The sequence below is a fragment of the Myotis brandtii genome, unplaced genomic scaffold (assembly GCF_000412655.1).
Source record: "Myotis brandtii unplaced genomic scaffold, ASM41265v1 scaffold326, whole genome shotgun sequence".
NCBI lineage: Eukaryota > Metazoa > Chordata > Mammalia > Chiroptera > Vespertilionidae > Myotis > Myotis brandtii.
In genome coordinates this window covers 4,309,958-4,334,905 of record NW_005362534.1, presented here as the reverse complement: position 1 = coordinate 4,334,905, position 24,948 = coordinate 4,309,958, and the positions used below count along the sequence as shown (strand labels likewise).

The 24,948-nt window shown below is 42.9% G+C and overlaps 1 protein-coding gene across 1 annotated transcript in view; it reads right to left on the bottom strand.

Moving 5' to 3' along the window:
* Window positions 1-794: 794 nt before the first annotated feature.
* The window catches only part of PTCHD1 (patched domain containing 1), a 65,205-nt gene continuing 41,051 nt past the window's right edge, over window positions 795-24,948 (bottom strand). The window contains exons 3-4 of the mRNA XM_014543438.1: window positions 19,055-19,717; window positions 795-6,125 (exon numbers count right to left, since the gene is read on the bottom strand). Coding sequence (XP_014398924.1) covers window positions 4,474-6,125; window positions 19,055-19,717 — 2,315 coding nt within the window. The 3' untranslated portion in view covers window positions 795-4,473. The remainder of the gene's footprint in view (window positions 6,126-19,054; window positions 19,718-24,948) is intronic.

The following is a 24,948-nucleotide window of genomic DNA, read 5'->3' as shown; positions in this document are numbered from 1 at the left end:
AGCTGGGCATAGTAATTAAGTTGTAAGTGCCCTCCCTTCCCTGCTCCCATCCCGAAGTGCCTGTATCCCGTTCCTTCAAGGGTTGAAATCCAACTCCAACTTCTGGAGCTTATGCCCCCTTTACAATTGCCCTACTGAGTGGTGATCTAGCTGAATTTCAAATGTCCTAAAATGACCAGGACAGCTGACGGCATCTTTCTGTAGCCCTAATCCTGGGCCCAAGTCTACAGAAATCTACTTCTCTGTAGCTGTGCATGTTGAGCCCCACTGTGGAACAGACACATTACAAATAATCATGTCTTCAGTTACTTTTGTACGTTAGGTCTTGCCATGAATGTATCATCTCACTTAATCCTTCCAGTGACTCTGCATCGTCCCTCAAATGTAGGCTCTCCGAGGGTGGCTGGCTTGATCTGATTTGTTCACTTCTGTCCCAGTCTTGAACAGGATCTAGGTCAGTGATGGCGAACCTATGACACGCGTGTCAGAGGTGACACGCGAACTCATTTTTTTGGTTGATTTTTCTTTGTTAAATGGCATTTAAATATATAAAAAATATCAAAAATATAAATCTTTGTTTTACTATGGTTGCAAATGTCAAAGAATTTCTATATGTGACACGGCACCAGAGTTAAGTTAGGGTTTTTCAAAATGCTGACACTCCGAGCTCAAAAGGTTCGCCATCACTGACCTAGGTGATATTAGGCACACAGTAAGGATTTGCTGGATTTAAAGATAATGACTGTCATTATCCCCATTTTACAGACGAGAAAGCAGAGAGTCACAGACACTGCTACAAGCTGCAGGACTACTTTAATAGGATCCGAAGGAATAAAGCCATTAGGAAGAGGGTACCATTTGTGTCCAAAAGGCTCTGCCTCTTGCCAAACCCCCAAGGTGGCTGCCCAGCCCACCTGTTCTTGAGATAGACACAGCTGGGGCTGGAGGAAAGTGGTGTTAGGGTCCAAGAATACCACTTAGAACAGTTGGGTGGTGGTTAGTTACAATGAAAGGGTCATCAAGGGCCTTGTATAGAGCAGTATATTGCATACATAACTGCAGCCATGGAGGATGGATTCGGATTATTTCACTTTTCATTGAAAATTGAAGGGGTAAAAGTGGTAGGAAAGGTGAGAACAAGACAGCCAAACACAAACACCACAAACCAAACCACAGCAAAACAAAAGCCAGAAAACCTCCAACCCCAAAACCAAACCAGGACAAAACGTACGAGCTGGAACAATGGAGAGGGAGTTTCATGAGGGTTTGTCTTGTTTTCTGTGGAACACATGTAGTCCTTTTAGCCTGAGGAGCCCTTATGCTACGTATTGGACCATTGCTAAACAATAATGCCCCATTTCAAGTATCATTTTCTGTCTTGCAAAACCCAAGTTTCTTGGGAATTTATGTCTTCTGCTGAGAGAATATAATCCTTACCCTGACTTTTTTTTCCTTATTAATGGCCAAGAAAGCCCAAGTATCACAGTTTTTTAAAAGTTGACCAGGAGAAATGTTTGTGATGAATGGAATATTTTCTTTGGTAAACAAACACCAACTCAAAACCAACCAAATGAGTTTCTTTGGTAAAGTGAATATTAATGCCTTGGTTGGAATTAATTGAAAACTAAAACTTTTCCAAGTGTTTGCTAGGGTCGTTCTTTCCCTCTTTATAGCAATTGAAAAAGTAAAACTTCATGAAGTAAAGACAAATTTTATATGGATGTGATTTTGAGTTATTTCTAAAGTGTCTTCTCCATGGTGGGGTTAAGCTGGGGCTAAACCAATGCTGTCAGAGCAATAATCAATAATCATTATTAACAATTAAATAATGATCTAACAATAAATAATCAGTAATAAATCTTGGCATGCAGAGTCCCCCAGTAAAAAAAAAGAAAAGTCATTCCACAGTCAGAATTTCATAAGCCTTGATTTCAAGTGTTGAAAAGAGAAGTTGATAAGGTTGAAAAGTCCCTTCGTTTAAAAGTACATTATCCCAAGGAATACAGAGTCTCAATCCAGTTGGAAAACTGTCGTAAAACAAAGTTCCACAGTAAGTCCTTCCGGTTGACCACATTGAATGATTAAATTCTCAACAAAATCCGCTTAATCGGTGAGTGTGTCGTATCAGTTTTGTGGAGTCGTTTGAACCCGAGGTGCTCCACGTGGCCGACACTAAATCAATGGCTGATTTAGAACACACTGTTCAGAAAATGATTTAGCAACATATGATTTAAGAATAAAAGCAATCCCCTCTTCAGCCGTGTTTGATAAATAATAGCCTTGTTGCAGGCCCCTTGGAGAGAGAATTGATCGCAGATCTATTATGTGAACTTGCCCTTTTTTGAGGACTGTGTTTGTCCTCAGATTAAAGCTCATTATCTTCTAGTTGAGCACATACCATGTTGGTATGATCGCTTCGTGTGTCTGCAGGAGAGATTGGACAAGTGTGTAATGTACTAGTGATGATCCCCTGCACATGTATTTACAGCTGTGTGAACAACAGTACATGAAATAGAAAGCACAGGTTTGCACTTGGTGGAGTACATCTGAATCATTTGGGCATTTTTGCTGTTTGGAAAGACAGTGGCAAATCTAAATCCCAAACAATTACCCAGACGTTAAAAAAAAAAAAAAAGCCTGCCCTGTGGCCAACAAAGTCCCGTGTTCCTTCCTTGGAAATGTACTTTGAAGGGAGTAATAGCCCTCTTATGAGAAAATCTAAAATTGGCCTGCCCTGTCTTAGACATGCTAAAATGATAGAAACCCTCTAGTGGTGTGACCCTGGGTGAGTCGCTTTATCCTCCTAGGTCTCACTTTCCTCCCCTGTGGAGGATGGGAAAGTTGCACAGTACATCCGCTAAAGTCCAAAAAGGTAAGGTGCTTTTGGGAAATGCTTATCACTATAGATGTCTAAGTAAGCTACATCTCTAAAAGGGAAAAAACACTGTAGACAGTTGCCTCAAATGTGACCAGCTTTTAGCTTAATTTGTACAGACTTAAAGAAACGCAGGGGTCTGGGGCAACATACATAGCCTCTGCAGATCAAACCTTTTCTGTTTAGATCCTGCAGATACTGCAAGTCAACAGTATAAGCATCTAGGCTCATTGACGTGCAGACGGGCCATGCAATGAAGTAGACGGGCAGCAACGAAGGCTTGGGGCGGGGCAGGAAGATGAAAGTGCAGCCAGTTTAGCAGGAAAGTGTGACTGTCATCATTGATAGATTTATATCAGAGATTACATCTTCCGGCCATTCCATCTATCTCCCTTTCCATCCTTTATCTCCCTGCCTGCGCTTTCTCGAAGTTTCTCAGCTTCAGGACTTGCGCCCACCAAAGCACCTTGTGTCCTCTGGGTCTCTGAGCAGGCATGTATCCTGGCGCAGGCGCACTGGCACTACAGTTTGGAGGCTATGGCAGAGAAGCATCTCAGTGTTCCTTTCTCCTTCCTTAGCTAGGCGTGGGCAGGTTTTGTTTCTGGGCATCCACGCACAAAATGCATGCAGGGCCAGAACACGAACAGCTGTACCAGCTGGCCATTTTTTTCTTAAAATGGAAACACTGTCCCTGGGTTCAAGTAGACACCTGCTTGTCCTCCATCGTGCCAGGTATTTGGGTTTGGCTCTGTGGTTTTGGGTACTCAGAGCCTCCTGCCAAGAGCTGTAACTAATAAAGCAGATCCATTTGGTGACAAGCAACAGGATATTCCAAAATAGAATCGCCCAACTCTGCATTGCTGGAGCTGTCACTGGTTTAAAGGTATAGTAACCGAACCAGACAAATGTGAAAAATATATTGATGGGGTGGGGAGGGGATAGGATCAATTCATTCTACACAACAAAGCTGCCTCACCTGGGGGAATTGAGAGGTGACTCGATTTCAGCCCCTGGTGATGGCTACTCCACCATGTGTCTGCTTCTGAAGTTCTGGCTTGCTTTTGCTGGCCAGAGCTTTCACAAGCATCTCCTTGGGGTGTCGGGGAGCTAGATGAGATGACTGAAACCTCAAACCACAGAGCCTGCCTGGAGCTACTGCTCTGCAGAAGTTCTGGAAGCCTTACTGTTTGAACAATGCTTAAAGCTATTTCTGCCTTGGCAGCTGACCTTTCAATCAGTAGGTTTTTGTCACAATACCAGCAACATCTGCAGTGTGAATAAAATGGGATTCTGCTTGCTCTTAAGCTTTCTTCTATTTGATCTTAGTTTAGGAGACTATAAGTCTCCGTGTGTGTGTGTGTGTGTGTGTGTGTGTGTGTGTGTGTGTGTGTGTGTAAAGTCTTTCTGATAACAACCTTTTGTTTAAAAGGTTGAAAATATGCAATGCCCATTTCCCCCCCTTGTCCTTTACTTTCTTTTGGCAATCAATGCCTGTTTCTTATCCTTACAAAAGAAAGAAAAACTCTAAATCTGTTTCATTAGCATCATCGCTTTGCTCTTCGTAAGACCTAGGGTGAAAATATAACAAGCAGACACTCTCACACTGTTGTGATCTGGTCAACCACTCGGGTACTATCCATATCCACCATTTCGACACACTCAATTTCCTCCCGGTTTTCAGGATTTTTCTTATCTTTCCTTTTTTTCTTAGAGGGTGGCAGGAAAGTCAGTATCACAGGTAAAATGGCAAAGCAGTGAAAGAATGTGACAAATGCTATTAAAAACAAGCACCTGAACAGTGTACAGGTCAGATTTGAAGGCACAGCTGCGAGAGGAATCAGACCAACAAGATAGCAGAGGTAGCTCTGTAAAATAGCTACCCCGTGCACTTCCAGGGCATTTTTTACCCATTTAGTTCTTGTGAGGTCCTTGCCAAGAACAAATGTGGATAACAGTGGAGCACAATTGTCAATTGTGTAGTTAATTCCATAAATTAAGCATAGCACGGAAATGCAGTCTAGTTCGACTTTCCATAAGGTCATGAAACCTACAACTCCAAACTCCACGGACACGACCGTTAGAGTGAGCCAGACATTAATCAGGGAATCTGCCACCAGGAATGCCGAGAAGAAGAGCAGGAACAAAGCACTGATGCAGGAGTTGTGCAGGGGGGCGCCCAGAGAGGAGGCGTATCGATCCATGTACACGAAGGATGGATTGAAAACAATGAACTTCACCTTGGAGGTGACAGAAAGTCTCCTCAGGGTCTCCAGGAGATCGTAGAGTTCTTCTCTGTTGGTTTCCATGGTCTTAGCCACCAAAAACATTCTGGAGGCCACTACGTCGAACTCATCGTACTTTTTAGAGAAGATGATGTCCTCTTGAAAATGCGAATATTGGGGGGCTTTCAGAAAGGAGTTCCTCAACATGTCTGTGAAGTTTTTCTTAGGCAAGCCAGTGGACACATTGAGTTTCCGAAGGTAATTTAAATAGCTCTCAAACCAGGATATCCGCACAAACCCCTTGGTGTATTCTAGGACATCTTCTTGGACACTAGTGTTCCAGTATTCGATGGACTCATATATGTAGAACCCAATCACTGGACTGTAGTTGCTGAAGTACTTTTGCTGGGCAGTAGTGTACTCAATGGTTTGTGTCGCAGTCGCTACGATGTTACTAAGGTCTGACCCTTCACTGACCTGCAGATAGCCCATTAAGGCAAAGGAAATATAAATAAGGTAAAAGAGAACTACAAAAGGCTTGACATAGGTGTTGGTTATCCAGTCACAGTAATAGCGTTTGAGGAAACATACCAACAGGTGACTCTCATAAGTGTTTGCTTCCTCACCATCACTTGTGTCCTCGCTGAATCTGGCTGTCAGGAGGAACCTGTACCATGCCGGCTTCTCCTGCAATACATCGGGCTTTGGGACTTTTCGACAGAAGATACTATGCTGGTAATTGTTTTCTATGTAGCCAGTGAATACCAGGCTGGAACCATAAAATGACAGTACATAGAGGTAGTTGAAAAGGATTGCAATACAGGAATTGCAGCAGAAGATTCTGGCTGCCTCAATGTTCGTGAAAGGGCTGGCCCCTATGCCAAAGGTGACCAGGTACATGGCAGTGGTGAGAGAAAAGGAGAGCATGGAGTCGGCATAGACCTCTGCAGTTCTCTCTTTAACGTGTTGGTCTTCTCTAGTTTTCCTCCAGGAGGATAACATTTCAAAAGTCCCATATAATCCATGACCTGAGGGGGCAGAAAAAGACCAGATCAAAAGTTTGAAAGATGGATCTCTTTAAAGAGAGGAATCAGCTTGGTTATGGGCAACTTACTGGGTCAAGGGAAGTAGAACCAGCCCTAGTGTGACCAGTGACAAGTAAATGCCAATGACTTCTCCGGTGGAGAGAGAGGCCTGTGTTTGGGTGACTCAGAAATGTTAATGGCTCGTCAAAGGGCAGCCAGAGGAGCTAAGATCTTTGTGCTCCCTCCTGGCTTAAGAGAACTGGGTGGATTTTTGCCTAGAGCAGCGGTTCTCAACCTGTGGGTCGAGACCCCTTTGGGGGTCGAACGACCCTTTCACGGGGGTCGCCTAAGACCATCAGAAAACACATATATAATTACATATTGTTTTGTGATTAATCACTATGCTTTAATTATGTTCAATTTGTAACAATGAAAATACATCCTGCATATCAGATATTTACATTACGATTCCTAACAGTAGCAAAATTACAGTTATGAAGTAGCAACGAAAATAATTTTATGGTTGGGGGTCACCACAACATGAGGAACTGTATTAAAGGGTCGCAGCATTAAGAAGGTTGAGAACCACTGGCCAAGAGAAAGCTGAGTAGACTTGGGCCTATGTCTCTTGGGGATTGTGTAGCGCGACAGTTTAAAGTTGTTGGTGTAGTTTGCAGAGTATCTGTTTCCCTTGGTTGGTGGGACACACCAGAGGAGATGCCTAGTCAATCATTTTGCTTGTCATCCCCACAAAGCTGGCTGGAGGTCAGCACAGAGGAAGGCAGTGGGCAGAGGGTCCTGAGTTACATCTCATCATCTCATTTAAGTCTGGCCAAGTGGAGGGCTTTAGGGAGAAGGAGGCACTGTATTTAATTTGAGCATTGACAGGAACTTAAATCACATCCTCTTTTATGTTTCCTTCCCTAAATATCAGTGCAGGAAGCAATAAATCTGAGAGACAGACGGAAGCAAACACAGTAGGAACAAGTCTGAATGAGTAGGAAAAATGAAAGAAGGCACAGAGTCATATGAACTCCCCCTGCAGTTGATCAAAATCAAAATCAAAGGGGAATATCTGTAATACTTTCAACAATAAGGAATTTAACAAAAAAATTTAGGTTGAAAGTTTATGGCTTGTATTTGGTCGCCAGGGATCTGTTTGACCAAGTTTTGTTATTCAAAGATGATGAATCCAGCAGGTGGTGACTTCTGGCTTCTCAGCATTCTTTGGCAATGGCCTCTGAGGGAGACACCAAGATTAGTAACCTTTGCTTAAATCCACAGCGCCTTTGCCTCCTGGGTTAGCATTCCAGTAACGCTGGAATAGTAGAGGCCCATGTTCTCACTCCATTCTACTGTCTGAGACCAGATCTAGCTGGACTTCTCTCACCTCTCTTGGTTGGAGCCAGGCACTTCCCCAATGGGCCTCCCATCAATGTGACCCATCGTGTTTTTCAGTAACCCCCTGTCTTGGCACTGGCATCAACAGATCTCATTTTCTGCTTCTCCGCCTTGGCATATTCAATCCCATTATTGAGGATAATAAAATCTTTACCCTGTGGTACAATAGTCTTGTTTTTAAAAAGGAATTTAAAATCTCCAGCCAAGCGTAATGCTGAGGGGAGTGAGTCACTGTGATGTTGTGTATACAATAAAACCAAGCGCACGTCTTCCCTCGTGCCCAGGCTGGTATTTATAGCCTTCTTGTGAAATCTTGGCCTCAAACCCGAATGCCCATTTGATAGTTATTACATAGGCCTGTTTCCTCAGAGGGACTTGGCATTTATCTTAATTTACTAGCCATCGTTTTACAGCCACTTTTCGAGGTCAGGTCAAAATTGTCAATTTGATAACTAGCTCTGCGGCCCCTATTAAATTGGAGGCACCTTAACTCTCCGTACGTGAAGCAAAAAAAATGCCCTTGTTGCCTGGCAGGCTGTTGTTAATTATGTTTTAGGTAGCTAACAGCAAGTCTCAGGAGGGAAAACTGGTAAGTCTATTTCCACTGTGTTGTCAGGAAGGACCAACTGACCTTTGGTTAAAAGCAACGTATCCCTTGACAACGAAGGTAAAGGAGGGTTAATATCTCTGAGGTGTCTGCACCCCAGGGAAACAGTATTGACAATTTCATCTAGAGCCACGTAGACTAAGTTCCAATGGGCAAAACAATTTAGCGTTTCACTGAAAATGGCAAATGGAAGTTTTTTTACAGTATTTACTTGTTAGAAACAAAAAAAAGTTTTAAAACGGGGCATTTGTACTGAATCATTAAATATGGTAAGAAAATAAGGATGCATATAGAAGGATTTTAGTCAGCCATATAGTAGAATTTAAATGAAATCTGTTTTACACTCCTTTCTTAAAATTGGTGCAATATTTTATAATTAGAGGCCCGGTGCATGAAATTCGTGCACTGGGTGGGGGTGGGGGTCCCTCAGCCGGCAGTCAGACATCCCTCTTGCAGTCCGGGGCTCTTGCAGTCTAGGACCCCTCACCTGCAGCGGAGGCAGGAGAGGCTCCCACCACTGCCAATGCGCTCACCAGCCATGAGCCTGGCTTGTGAGAGCAGGGGCGGTGGCGGGAACCTCTCCTGCCTCTGAGGCAGTGCTAAAGAGCAGTGAGCCTGGCTTCTGGCTGAGCGGCACTCCCACAGGGGGAGCACACTGACCACCAGGAGCAGCTCCTGCATTGAGCATCTGCCCCCTGGTGGTCAGTGCATGCCATAGCGACCGGTCGTTCTGCCGTCCGGTCGATTTGCATATTAGCCTTTTATCATATAGGATGACATTATCTGACCCTGATGGGAAGCTACAAGAATCCATATCTTACCTTGCCGTTGAATAATCTTAGAAGCTATTTGAGAAAAGATATTTGCATTAACAGAGCTATTAGGTAAAAAGGGTGGTGCTGGAGGGTCCAGAATGAAAATAAATTCAAGGAAAAGTAGAAGTAGGCTATTTGCTTGTCTCTTGAGTTCTGTTGCTACATTTTAAATGCCTTGTCCTATAGTTTGGTTATTTTTATTGTATTTTAACTGTTTTCACACATGCTCTGGGGTCTGAGGGCAATTCCAGAGAGAATTCTGATTTTATTCTTAGGCTTTTGGAAACTATGCCTTTCCTTTGTTCCTCTTGCGACAGGGATGTGCATGCAGATACTCATAGAGGCCAGCAAAGGGATCCCTGAGAAAGAATCTGTTCTACTGATCCCTCAGCATTGGTTGCTAGCTATCATTTGCCTTGCTCCCACCCATTCCTGATAGGCTAGGACTGTTGTTTCTCAAGCCACACCTCACCAACAGATGCCTTTACCTTAAACCCAGACCTGGAGTTGTGCAGTATCTTCACAGAGCTCTTTGGTTTTCAGGAACAGCTGCCTACACCATAACCAGGCCTCCTTCCCGAAGCTCAGTCAATCAGGGGAGGGATGAGTGCCAACAGAGCTGCCTCCCTAGGATTAACAGCCTGGAGTGCCTAGCTGGCACTAGACCTGATTCACAGCTCGATATTGATGTTGAAGAGGTCAATCTATGACCCTAAAGCAGAGTTGAACTGTAGGGCCCTTGTTTCCTGGCCTCTACTCAAGGGGAGACATATTCCCAGAGCCTTAGGACATGAAGAGTGCCCTGCACCCTGGGATGCTGGTCTGCCCATAATTATAGCCACATTCCCTTTGGTTTTGACTTTCAAGGGTATCCTTTGAAATGCACCCCTTTCCCCAGAACACTGAGCTACCAAAGCAGCTTCCCTTCGGTCTGGGGAATGGGACAGAGAGTAGAGATGAGGAGGCCGTGAAGAGGAAATCATAGGCAGGTGGACTTCGCAGGGACAGACTCCTTCATACTTTTCCCTCCAGCCTTGTCTTTTATAGTCACTTCCGAATGTGGAAACTAAGGAAAGGCAGGGAAGAAAGAGTTCGGTAGGCTCGGTCCCTACCCCACTTTCCTCTCTCGGCAGTTGCCTCCCTTCTTCAGCATCACCATCATCCATCACTCTCTTAATTTTGGGGGCTGGGGTCCGGCAAGCAGGACTCTTACAGATGTAGGCGAACAGATACTGCATGTGGGTTGAAGAGACTTTTCAGAGGTTTGGCTATTGTTTTCCCCATATTGCAAAGGTGCTTTAAAAACAAAAGTATTGCTCTCTGCTTTGAACTCTAGTTATTAAATTTTCTCTATGAAGTCAGAGCTCTATAAGCTTTCCTATTACATCTGACTAAAGGGCCTATGTCATTGGCACAAAGCATCTCTTTGGCATGGGACCATTTTCCGTCTCCAGTGTTCACGAGGACTCCCGGGTAGCAGCGTTCATGCGGGAAGCTATCTAACAGGAAGTTCCAAACAGATTTAGCCCTTGGTGACCAAGACCCTACCGTGGTAATGGGAGCCAGGGCTCATCATCAGAGGGGCAGCTCCATGGCTGGAAACTGTATCATAGTGAGCATGCCAGGAACTGACCAATCTCCCAGGCCATTCCCTCTTACAGTCACAGTATGTAAGCCCGTGAACAGTTGCCAAAGGGAACTGTTAAACAACACATACTGATGCTATCACATTCTGAAGATAAAGAAGCCCTTAAAGTATTCACTTGTCTTCTCAAAGTACATTCAAAATATTTGTTTCTCTTTTGATTCCATTGCACGTCTGTAGAGTTACATGCATATCAGTGTGTGTCAAGACACACACACAGGTCCAAGTTCTAATTATTCACGAGTGAATGCTTTGAAGGCAACGTGGGCTTTTAGCCAGGCTCCGGGACAAGGACAATAGAGCTAGCTCTTCACCAGTGTTCAGACACAGTTTGTACCAGGAGTGCAATTGAAATTTTATTAGCAGCAGACTTTGGGATTGTCATCTAGTAAACTCAAATACTGAAGGGTTTAGGCTGATCATTTTTCTTTTTTCCGAAAGAATTTTATATCTTTATATGCAGTTAACGTTCAGGCTTTGGAGCCAATGAAGAGAAAAAGTAACACAGGTGATAAATAACATGAATGGCAGCAAACTTTCAACGGGCTAATCCTGAAGCCATTTAGGGTGAGTCTCAGGAACCTCAGATTCAATCTCCCTCTAGTCCAGCCCCTTTTCTGGGGCCTGACCAAAGCCTTCAGGGTTGTTTACAATCCACTAACAGGAGGAATCCACTAACAAATAGCTAAGAATTAACCCAACTTCACCCAGTAGATCTACTTCTGGGAAGTTACTCAGAAAGTGAATCATATTTTAAATGTAGTTGATGGTTTTGCTATTACGGGCAATCTGGGTGATTTGGATTTTTTTTTTTTTAGTCCATGAACAATCACGGGCAAATTGATCTATTTTGTGCATGCAGCTTTTGTAAGGCAGATTTTTCTTTAGGCCCAGATTCTCCCACCTTCCCCAGCACACACTGCTGCAGGCAGAGGCTGACACCTGTAGGCACTCCTCACATTTTAACCCTTTCCATACTGGCTGGGTTTCCTCACCCTGACTTCCTAAAAGTAAGCAATAGCGGAGAAGATGAGGAGGTGAAATGGGATAGTTTGTGATGGATGATCTTTCGGTTTTAATGTGAAAATTTTTCATACCAGGAAACAGTGGAGCCAAACCTCATATATGGAAGTAAAAGCACTACATTCTTCTAGAAAAGTCACAGAGTATAAGGACTGCATGAGCAAAATCCACTTAAGACATATTTTATTCTTAGATGAGCTTGACTAAGTAGCTCATGTTTATAAAATGCTTTTCTTTGACTGACACCCACATAAATTTATGATTTTTGTTTTTTTTTGAGAAGAAATTTAAAGTGTAGGTATGTCTGGGTTGAGTAACATCTATTTTCAGGGGGAAGTTCATTAACTGGGTTACATTTACACTTTGCCAGTTATAAACATTTACTTTCTATGCTGAATTGTTTGGTTTATCACAGCCTGTTTTGTCTCACAGTTAAGAGTGAGAGTAAAGGTCTACTCTGCTTAAGTTAAGATGGATGCTCACAGCAGGATGAACACACACATCTTATTCTTTCTACCAGAGACCGGTCATATTTTCATAATTCTGATCACAGTACTGGGTTTTTATCTGAGAAATGATTTTCCTTCACTAAGAAGCTGCAAATAAGTCCAAGAAATGACTTTGCTAATAGCTCTTCCTTATTTAAAGATATTTAGATACTGCGTGTGTACAGCATTATATAAAATTGGTGTGTACAAATGTGGCCCATAATATATGCTATGGTCATTGTGTAATAACTTCATATAGAAGACATGTAAATTATAAATATATGTATATGTAGCTTATCCTATTCAAACGCATTTTATATATTTACATATAAAATGTGTGAATATATACTATATAGTATATAGATAAATATATAGTATTTATATTCAACCATTCAACCCATATACACTACATAATATATGTTATAAACACATAAATACATCTGTATACACACAACCTGAAGTTATTGCATAATAAATCGTATCACATATGATAGCTAATGTGATATATAATATATATTATGCAACCAGGTTATACACACCCACACCCACAATGAATAGCAGGCTGATGTGAAATTTATTTTTCTGGTAAGGAAAAGAAATGCTAGTGCTGCTACATCAATCAACGCAGAGAAGGAGCTAGAATCCCTTTCTTAGGTTCCGTCTACATTTTGGCTCTTGCCTGGTGAAATAGCCTCTATGTCAGTGGTTCTCAACCTTCCTAATGCCGCGACCCTTTAATACAGTTCCTCATGTTGTGGTGACCCCCAATTTCATTGTTACAAATTGAACATAATGAAAGCATAGTGATTAATCACAAAAACAATATGTAATTATATATGTGTTTTCCGATGGTCTTAGGCGACCCCTGTGAAAGGGTCGTTCGACCCGCAAAGGGGTCGCGACCCACAGGTTGAGAACCGCTGCTCTATGTGAAATGCAGGGTTGCCTTAACAATGACTATGAATCTACTTGCGTGGTGAACTCCTGTAGACCCATGTGGTGAAGACTACCCAGCCCAGCAGTGACTTGCTGAGATGTTAGTCCAAATGCAACACCACACTAGGTGTTTCCCCTCATGGTTTAATTTTTACCAGCTTAGTGTCCTGATGTTGTACCCTACTGCCTGACCTTCGTAGAATCTGCCACTCTCCCATTCCCTAAAGTAGGTGGCTAGGCCACCCAGAGTGTGCTTAAGGAGACCCGGGTCAAAAAGGTGGCGCTCTTGCATTCCTCTACTAACTGAGCTCTGCCTTCCTAGACCTGCAACCCCAATCCTGTTCTTGGCTTCCTTTATGGTTAAGAATAGAACAATAAACTGTATTTTGTTCAAACCTATTTCTCCCCACCTACCCCTTACTGTAATAGGATTTGGTAGAGCATGAGAATAAGAAGCTGAGAACTATCCACAAACTAGATTACATAATCTCCTTGTAAATCAGTCCCACAATAACCAGAGACCATTACAAATAAGGTTTTCAGGGAAAAACAATTGAAAATATTGTATGAAATTACTCTTCTTCCCAATCAGATATAAATAAACATGGGAACCACAAAACCTCTATAGCCTGCCTGGCATGGCTCAGTGGTTGAGCATTGACATATGAACCAGGAGTTCCAGGTCAGGACACATGCCCGGGATTGTGGGCTCAATCACCAGTGTGGGGTGTGCAGGAGGAAGCCAATCAATGATTATCTCTCATCATTGATGTTTCTTTCTCTCTCTCCCTGCCCCTTCCTCTCTGAAACAAATAAAAAATATATAAAAAAAACAAACCTCTATAAACCAGCTTTTTCCTAGAATCTACTGAACCTATTAGTGATTTATCTCTAAGCAGAGTATTTCCACAACTCTCTATTTTACCGTGTAGATTGTCATATTGTTGCAACAATGGACTTCTACAATAATGTGTTAGGTTGAACCATAAGAAATTATTGCTTTTGTAGTTCAAAAATGGTTGGATATTGGTGTCAATTTTATAGGTCAAAAATAGTTGAATATTGGCAATATCATATGGTTTGGGCTTTATTATTTTAATCTGGTGGATTCCTGCCCTTCCCCCAGTTTCTCATGATTTTAGGAATATACCAGAATACTCATCAAGAAAGCAAAACCTTTCAGGTGTGCTTAAGTTTAAGCGCAAAAATTACTGAGTTGCAATTTCTCATTTAGAACTACATTGCTTGTATAAGAACTTTTACCCCTTTAGAAGACTGAGTTCCATATACTACATCATATTCTAGGTGGCACCAAATTACAACAAATTCTTGGAGAACTGAACTTGATCTTCTAGTTTCTGCTGAACAAATAATCTTAGAATGTATATCTGAAAGAAGCCAAACATCCCTGCTATTATTTTCCTCCTAGCACTTAATCACATTCTTTCTTCCTTTCCCATCCTTGAATATGAGTGGCCTGGCTGGGTTATTCAGAAGGAAGAGGATCTGGCATTTGACCTTCTCAAAATCCTAAACATTTGAAATGACTTGAAAAATATTTTTCTTGAAGAACATTTTTGTCTCATCTGATCTTCACCACTCTTGTATCTTGGTAAATGCAAAGCAACCATTTTAAATGAGATGAACTAATACCCAAACTACCTTCTGTACAACTTCAATTCTCCCCTTTCAGTTGGTCAGTATATACATGCAGCAACAACCCTTCCAGATGAAGAAGGAAGAAAACCTTCCTCCTATTCCCTTCTATATTCTCGAACATTCCTTTCCTTTCCTTATTTGTGTCGGATCAGCAAATCTGTGGAAATATTAAGCCCATAAGGAGAGCTTACATGTACAAAACCTATGCTAATTTCTTAAACCACACACAACTGCAGGACAGTGATGTAAATCCTCATCCTTTAAAGGAAATTCCATAATGGGTCAAAATGATGAGTGTCTTATGTTTTCAAGTGCCAGTTCAAATATCTTAATACCGGATATGAATATAATTTGGAAATATAAGCTATTACTTTATGCATAAGGGCTATGGATGAAATAAATTCCTCTCCAAATTATAGTAACTAAAAAATGCCAATGAGCATGTATAATACTGTAGACCTTTAAGGATTTCAGCTCTAAATAAACTGATCTGAGTCATATGGACAGGGGTTTTGCCAGAAGTGGGATTGTCTAATATGCATGCTGCTGATTAAAAACATTCTAAATCATGATGTATCTGCTTACATCATTGCCAAAATGATTCATCTGTGTAGGATATATTCTTATTGCCAGAGATGTCACGTACCGTCTTGGCTAGAAACACACAGTCATATCCCATTATGGTGAACTCTCAGAGTTTATCCAAATTCTTTCTTATTCTGGAATTTTGTCAGGTTAACACTGCTTGACACACGTGGTCTTAAAATTTTCCATTCTAAATCTACTGCCATTTTGGCATTTGGCTGTGTCTGGCCTTATGTGACCGGCATTATACTGAGAATGTTTAGTTTCTTGAATCTATCACATTGTAGACCTATTGTCAGCTAAGGAAATGTCTATATTAGAGATTTTTTCTGAGATTCTTTTCCTTCTAAATGAGGCCATATATTTTTAAATTTTTATTTGATATTGTATTGAGGTAACAAAAAAATCAAGAAGTTTTGCTGAAATCTGTTTAGGTTAAGCATAGTCATTTTGTGTCATAGACAGGCAATTTAAAAAACCAGACAGTTTTTGACTCAGTGCAAAACCCTTAGGACTGTATTTCTTCTTGGTCATTTGAAATATTTATTGGCATTTAAAGATTGGCCATCAAAAAACAGAATTTAACATTGGCCCTGAATACATTGTCATACGTGCTTTTGCTTGTATTTTATTCAATCTCGGAGAATGAAGAGTTTATCTGAGAAATACAGAAGGGCAACAACCATCCTAAATCCAGGCACAGTTGGCTTTATGAGCATATTAAGCACCCATTACATGGTGCAAAGTATTTATTGCAAATGGGCCTTAGCTACTAAAATGCATAGCTTCCTCTCATGATGTGACTAAGTCATTTGCGACCTCTTTGGACTGAAAATGTACAGAAAGGTTGCATACTGACTGTCAGCAGGGAAAACTGCCATCCAATCAATGCCTGTAACATTCCTCACAAATTGCAAACAAGCGAGTATTGGGCACCTGCAGCGCTGGGTCTCTTTCATTGCAAATGCCAGCTCTTTCTGAATTGAACTTGGACGTGAAGTTCAGTGATACTCAGTCTCTGCAGGGCTGTGACGCTACTATTTCTGGATTTGTTTTTCAAAGACACTCCCCTGTTAACAGCATCTTTCCATCTCTTACATCTTTCTCTGCCTCAGAACTATCTGGTCTATGCCTTTCTGTGTTGACCTTTACTTACAATATTTAAAATCTCTCTAAAAAGTACAAATGGAAGTTTTAAGAAATTGTCAGTGTTATAATTGTTTTGCCTAATAAAATTAATTTAATGAAGTTTTGAATATTTAATGTCATTTGCTTAGTGAAATAGATTTTTTAGTGAAATTAATTTGAAGAAGTTTTGGGTATTACTATTTTAATATTAATATTAAGAAGCACTAAATATTGTAATTTTATTTTACTGAGTGCAATTAGTTTTTAGGGAGGTTGTGTGTGTGTGTGTGTGTGTGTGTGTGTGTGTGTTGGCTGTTGTCATTTTTTTAATTGACAATCTAAGGGGAAAGAGGTCAGTGCCCCGGACTCAGTAGTAAGGTCGGGAGTTTTAAATATTGTATCATACTTTGAACTCACTGGTAACTACCTAGAGTTTCATAAAACCAGAGACAATAGCCCCTTTTCCAGCCCTTTTTCTTCACCTTAAGAACCTTACTGTCTCCCTTCAGTTCCCCACCCTTTTCTTATTCCCATTTATCCCCACCCACTAGCCCCCACAAAAATAATCACAACAAAAACCACTATTTTTAAAATGAAAGCTAAAAACAACAACCCCAGCCTGTGACTAAGCATGAGCAAAACATCTGAATTTAAATCTTGACTCAAGCCTCTGTGGAAGCTACAAATACCCAGTCCTTACTCACTCTTCAAGAAACCACCCTGTAGACCACCGTATACCCACATCGTCTGGGGGTTATTTTAAAGAGACAAATGAAGCTGCCTTCTTAACAGATTGGAGTCAGGAGGAAGCGTAGCAGCCTCCTTCTCTGTTGTGTTCAGCAGCGATAAGTAAACCGAGCTGGTAGAGCCACAGCTTGCTCAGTCTCTGCACAGTGCCCCACTTTCCCACAGAGGCTACTAATGGATGTTCCTAGCCTAGGTCTAAACTCCTGCAGCCGCGGAGCAGCGAGGCCAGCAGGCCATTCTGTGGCCTTGCAGCCCCGCCAGCCCTGCTTTTTACTTAACCAACCATAACGCGGCTGAGATTTCCCAAGGAAATTCTTTTCTCTTCAGCTACCCCCAACAGGGCAAAAAGCCCACTCCATCATACTTATTTCTCAGTCAACGAAAAATGCCACTTCGTTTGTCATCTGATTCCCAATGTTTTAATTTTGCTAAAGGAATTGATGAGAAGCTGCCAGAGAAAAGGGGGAAAGCGAACCGTTTGAATCCTGGCCCACAAGGACTCTGCCATCAGGCTTGCTGGGCATGCCATCTTCAAGACCAGATGGACAGAGTCACTGATGTTATGTTATGACCACTATGCCTTTGTCTTTTATTTGTTTTTTGTTTTTTAAAATATATTTTTATTGATTTCAGAGAGGAAGAGACAGGGAGAGAGTCGATGCTCGACCACTGAGGCACAGCGGCCAGGCACTATGCCTTTGTTTTGAGCATTATCTTTATCAGGAGATTCCTGCAGCCTCCATGAATAGAGTGGGATTCTTACACCATCATTTTAAAAAAAAATTTTTTTTATTGATTTCAGAGAGGAAGGGAGAGGGAGAGAGAGATAGAAACATCAATGATGAGAGAGAATCATTGATCGGCTGCCTCCTGCACATCCCCTACTGGGGATCAAGCCCACAACCCAGGCATGTGCCCTTGGCTGGAATCGAACCTGGGACCCTTCAGTTTGCAGGCAAATGCTCTACCTACTGAGCCAAACCAGCCAGGGCTCTTACACCATCATTTTGAAACATTCTCCTGAGTTCACAGCAAGGACAGGAAAAGTTTCCTTCTGTTTAAGTCTCACTTGTTGCTTTTAAAATCCTTGTACGTTTACTTATGTCCTTTTGTGTGATGTTCACATCCACTCTATCTAGAGGGCGGGGAAACTGAGGGTGGCAGACACTGTCAGTGCTCAACCCACGTGCCCTCCTGTTCACCATTCTAAAAGTCAAGGAAGGCTTCCTACTGCAAATACCCGTGACCAGAGGGATTTCTCCAGCTGTATGAATGTGCTGGGTCTTCCCTGTGAAGAGCTTGGGTGTTAACGACCCTGGGAGAGCCTTGATGAGTCATGCACAGGGCTTCTGGGGACACAGCCCAGCTCCCAGCTTCCTCACTCCTGAAGGAGGGCCTCTCTGCGGAGTGTTCTCTGAGGTCTCTCTCTCAAAGGTCCCCAGTGGGATTGAGCCACAGATGCCCGCAGCAGGAACCCGTTCATTCACATGCCCTGAATTGTCTTCCTACCCTGTCTCAGGTTCTCATTCCCACACTGGGGCTTCCTGGGCTCACCTCCCAAATAAACTACTTGTATCTAAATCTTTGTCTCACAGTCTGTTTCCAGGGAGGCTCAACCTAAGACACTATGGCACAAAGATGAATATCTGCCAAATGCCACATGGCTACTTAATGGAGAGCCAGGGCTGGAGCCCATGACTTTGGACTTCTGGCACCTTTACCAGAGAAGGTTGCTTCTTGCTGACCACCAGGACTTTTTACAATTAGTCCCAGGGCTTCTAGGCAAAAGGAAGACACTGAAAATGAAACGAAGTTGTTAGATGGCTGCTCTTTGCCTTTTAGGAACCAGTAACCATTACCAGCAGGAGGAACCAGAAAAAATGAAGGGCAGTAATTACCTAGCATGACGAAAGGGACTCCCAGGAAGGTGGAATTGTATTTCCCACCAGTAAGATTGATGATCCCGGCTGCGGTGAGAGTGGCCAGGGTTATGGTCACCAAGCCGAGTAGGCCTAGCCAGGGTTTGCTGCGGACGCAGTCCTGCATTGAGCAGCAGAGGATGGCCATGGTGACCACCAGGATCAGGCTGGTGACCAGGTAACGTTCTGACACGCGGCTGGTCTTCTGGAAGTCTTCCCTCAGCGAGGAGGACGTGTAAGGGTATATTTTGATTTTGCTGTTAGATTTCTGGAATAGTCGGACAGTGTCGCAGAAGCTGGACTCCCACCTCTCAGCCACCATGTCGTTGAGACTGTTGATTGACTGCAGGTAGTAGGTGAGCTGGACGGCCTCTGCGGATTTCACCCGGTCCTTGCTGTGCACGGTGACACCTCCAAGTTGGTGCCCATTGTACACGGCCCTCCCGTCCTTTAAGTGAGTGATCGGGTATGTGATAGCAAAATTGGTCCGGTTGGTGGCCCGAGCATTCTTTAGCTCTTCCAGCACATGCACTATGTCATCCATAATGCAAGACTTATCGTTATTCAGGACACATATGTGGGCAAACGTGTAATTGAATCCAGGTCTTGGAACCTGGATCTTGGTCACAGCAGCATGCAACTATGGGGAAAAAAATGAAAGTTAGTGTTTATTAGCAAAAATACACATGAATAAGGACATTAGCTCTGTGGATTCAAATATCTGTATGTTGGGGGGTGGGGAGTCATTCATGCCATCTCTATGCTAAAGAGTTCAAGTTAAATGTTATAACCTTACATCAGAAATAGGTAGTAAGGAGCCCAGCCGCCGTCAACCTATGAACCAGGAGGTCACGGTTCAATTCTCGGTCAGGGCACATACCCTGGTTGCAGGCTTGATCCCCAGTGTGGGGCATCAATCAACGATTGTGCAAGAGGCAGCCAATCAACAATTCTCTATCATTGATGTTTCTATTGCTCTCCCTCTCCCTTCCTCTCTGAAATCAATAAAATATATTTAAAAAATAGGTAGTAAGGATGCAAAACACATATTTGACAGGTGGTTCTCATGGCGTGGTCCCTGGACCAGCACAACCTAGGCACTTGCTGGAAACGGAAACTCTCAAGCCCTACCTCAGACCTAGTGAATCAGAATCTCTGGGGTGGAGCCTAGAAATCTGTGTTTTCACAAGCCCTCCAGGAGATTCTGGTATAGCGGAAGCTTGACAAGTGCTGGGTTAAAGTACCAGCATTATTTCCACAAGTCGTGTGCTTTGTTTGTGACTCGATTGGTCTATAAATGTCTGAAAACCTTATATAGGTCCACCGCTCAGTGTCTCTCTCTTGAAAGTGTCAAGTAAAAAGGGAACTAAGGTGCAGTCCCAGGTGCACAGGTCCTCCGCAGGCCCAGCCCTTGCTGCTGATTCACAGGCAGCTAAGCAATTTCTGCATCCAATTCAATCACTCTGTGCCATAGAAGAGGTTCACCTTGAGAGCCCTCATAGTCTCTGACTTTCCTTGTCTGATTATATGGGAAGGGAGCTGTCACTGCAAGAGTCTGGCTGGGATCCATGGGAGTTGTGCTCAGGGATCACAGCGGAATTCGTTCTATCCCCCTCACCCTCAGTGATGGTTGCCATGCCCAGGTCTGTATGCCTGCGATCACAGTGCACACGGGAATACACCCATGTAACAGTCCCTACGACATGCCGGGCACAGATTATTTCATTGAATCCATATAAGAAACTGTGAAGTACAAGTGTAGCCTCATTTTTTATATGAGGAAACTGAGACATCGAGAAGCCAGATCACGTGCCCAAGTTCACAGACACAGTAAGAGAGTGAGCTGGGCTGTATCATGCAGTCTGGCTCCTGAACCTGTGCTCCTGGCCCCTCACACTGCACCTCTAAGTTGGCAATACCAGCAGGCGAATGAAGGCTCTTGCTAGCAACTAATTCCTGAATTTGTGCTTTCAATGCCTCACCCCTAAAATATCAGATGTGTAGGACTATGTGTAATCTACTGTCTAAGGTGAGAAAATAAGGCCTTCTGTGTGGGGATTGTGGCCAGTGTACTAAATCAGGTCAGCAGTAGACAGGAAGTTGAGTGTTAAGTAAATGAGTGCATGTAGAATGGTGCCTAACACTGAAGGGGCTCTCCCAAGAGCAGAGACAGCCATTATTGTATATCTGATGACCGAAGAAGAACATTTCATATGTAAAGGGAATAACATCCAGGGTTGCCATGCGGTGGCTGTGTCATTAACTCATGACCTTCTGAGCATCTCCATGACCCTGATGTATTTTCTCTTAAATCTGTTCTGGATGGATTATCTGCTAAGACATTTTGCTCTGCGTGTGCCAGGGTGGGTGGGATATTTATTATTCTTTTTGAAAATGTCTGAGGGGTACCAGCTGTCAAAGTCCTTTAGTGAGCACAGAGCATGAGCTATTAATCCTGATTCGCAGTGCCCCTCCCCCACATCTCCTCATGGGTGCCAACTTTCAGGTTCAGGAAACAGTTCATTGTATTGTGTTTGGCTGAAATATTTGGAGTTCATTCCTTGTCTCTCTCTCTCTCTCTCTCTCTCTCTCTCTCTCTCCCCCTTTTTCTCCCCCCGCCCCCAGAGATACCCAGGAGACTATTTTCACAAAACTCTAACCATACGCTAAATTTTTGTTTTGAGATTAATGATAAGCAAAAGATCTTCAGTGGTTTTAAACTGTGAGAGTGTGTTTTCCTCTCTAAGCATGGCCCAGTGAATTTTGATTAAAAGAACTCATAACTACAAAAACATTCCAAAATATAAAAGGTTCTTTTGGAGGAGACAAGAACCAAGAGGAATTTAAAGACAAGGGAGAATTTTGATGAGGCAAAAGCAAGACTTTGGGGAAAGGTTGAGAATAGACTAGAAAAGGAGTGGTATTAAAAGCATGCATATGTGTAATACTTAATGCATTGTTTGTTCCCATGAACAGTCTAATAAATCTTTCTTAGAGTGATTACTAAATATGTCAAGAGAAAAAGATTGCCAAATAAGATGGTGTTAAGCCACAGGGCCGAACCCAATTATAGCAAGGGGATATTTTCCATCCATTCTCTAAGGCGGCCATGGCGCCCTGCTGCGTTGGGAGTTGTTAAACTATTTAGTGATCTGCTAACTCGGCTGATCTACTGCTACGACCCCGGGGATCACTGACCAAAGAAAGCAGACACCTTGTGAACCCCTGTACCACAAAGTCATAGGAGGGAGGCTTGGGAAATGAGAACTTACTGAAGTTCGGCAGGGAAGGTTTGTTAACTCTTAGTACCAGAGCTGCTGTGAGATGCAGCTGCTTTGAATTTCTGATGGAGAGGTGGGTAGAACATGTGTCACTCTTGCTTCTGAGTGGCATGGAGATGCTGAGTGACAAAGCAGCCAGAGAGGGGGTGTTGGCTGAGGCCACCCACCTGGCAGCGAGAGTCTATGGGATAAGAGGTGAGAGGTAATAAGAGGCATGGGAAAGGAGCATGAAGACTCCCTGCTGGGACTTCTGAAAAGATGCCGTTCTGATCTTTGGATGTTATGCCTACACAGCAAGCACACACACAATCTACTTACTTCTTGGTTGCCCACGTGGCCATGGGCAGACAGGCTGCACATGCTACCTGGACAGCTATCGCATAGGGTTTTAAAATGCTCTGATGTACACGTTCCAAACGGCAGATGCATTAGTAGGTGTTCTTACATATATTCACAGGGGAAAAGGGAAGCAGGAGATCAAAGTTACGATTTCTTTTGCTTTATACTTACTTTTCATTTCTGCACTGAAAAAGAAAGGGAAAGTAAAAATGATGACAAGTTGACTTACGGTGATGTCAGTTTTGCCTTTAAATTAATCTTTGGTTTTGGGTGGAGAAGGGGGAAAGAAAGACAGGAAAACATCAAAGCACGAGAGTGAAATGGTGACTGAGACACCTTAGTCCACAAAATGGACCACCTCAATCCACACAAGCTCATTACTGGGCTAGATAAGAGATCCTCTTCCCAGAAGAGAAAAAACACAATAGTCCTAAGACTTCATACAGTCTCACTCTGTCATGTGAATCAACATATAATCCATGCTTCTATAACTGTGTATAGATTTTCAGTTATTTGATCAACACACATTCAATAAGTTATCAAATCTACTGTGCAGTCAATAGAGGATAATTTCTCTGAGTTCCGGGGGATCACATCACACTCAACACATGGAAAATCTCATAAGTGACACAATGTCCAGTCTGGCTGGTGTGGCTGAGTGGTTGAGTGTTGACCTATGAACCAGGAGATCATGGTTCGATTCCCGATCAGGGCACATGCCTGGGTTGCGGGCTCCATCCCCATTGTGGAGCATGCAGGAGGCAGCCGATCGATGATGTTCCTGTCTCATCTATGTTTCTATCACTTTATCCCTCTCCCTTCCTCTCTCTCTAAAAATCAATAAAAAAGATTTTAAAAGAAAACCAAAAAGAGACATACAATGTCCAAAACAATGTGAAGATCCTAATAGCAGACAGCACCAAGTGTTCTATACCAGTAAAACCTAATCCGGTGTCACCCGACCGGCGTGGCTCAGTGGTTGAGCATCGACCTATGGACTCAAGGGTCCCGGGTTCGATTCCCGGTCAGGGCACATGCCCGGGTTGCGGGCTCGATGCCCAGTAGGGGGCGGGCAGGAGGCAGCCGATCCATGATTCTCTCTCATGGATGTTTCTCTCTCTCTCTCCCTCTCCCATCCTCTCTCTCTAAACAAAATCAAAACATTAAAAAAACCCCTAATCCGGTGTCAATCACGATCACAACATTTTTCAATTAATATTATATTTGCTGCCAAAGAGGCCAGAACTGAATGCTAAGTTGAGATTCATTTTAAGGCTCTGAACGTACTGTTTAAATCGTTAGCTTCTTTGCTCTCATCACCCTTCAGGTTCAGAATGATCATAGTCATTGTAACTAGTCTGCTCAGTACTTTCTATACAGTTTTAAAAATGTACTCGATATAAGACTCTATGGAAATGCTTAAATCATTTTTCCCGTTTTATAGCTGGAGCAGTTGAGGCCTAGAGAATGGCAGTAACTCACCTAAGATGACCTGGTAAAGGGCAGATGCAGGATTCTCAGTTAGCCCCTACTCTACAGTGGGACACTTAGCCATAGACCAGCACAACTTTAGAGCTTTAGTGGATGAAGAAGACATGGGGAAGAATGAAGAATTGTCAGCCCACCCAGTTCAAATGATTGGCCGAGGACATGACTGAGCTGTAGGACAGCCACACTGGGGGATCTGGGGTCCATTCAGAGAGACCAGAAATAATCCCAAACACCAAACCTCATCTGAGACAGCAACATTACATGGCGATACTAACAGGTGATGAAGGGGATGGGGTCTGAGCTTACTGACCTTTCTTATTCTCCATCCAGCCTCTGTAGTTGCCAAAGCAAACTTTCACAGACAAACTTACCAAGAAAAAAGTTCATGAGCGCAATGGAGTCCAGTAATGAGAAGTTTGGGCTTAAGTCTGGCCTCTGCTACTTAGGAAGGAATGTCAGAGACCTGGGAATGTCACTCTTACTTCTTCAGGTCTCATATTTTTCAGTCAAAAGGGAGGTTGGCCCAGCTAATCTTACGGACAGATCCTTTCGGTTCTGACCTCACATCCACAACATAAGCCGAGGAACATCCACAAACCATACAATCAGATCCTGGGCGAGAGACAGTGAACTTCATAAATACGAATTTGATAGTGATCACAGCTACTTGGAAGTATGCTTTGACAACACATCGAAATTCTTTTCGGGTCAATAACAGATCTCTTAGTAGTTGAAACCCAGAAAGAAAACGACAGACTAGGG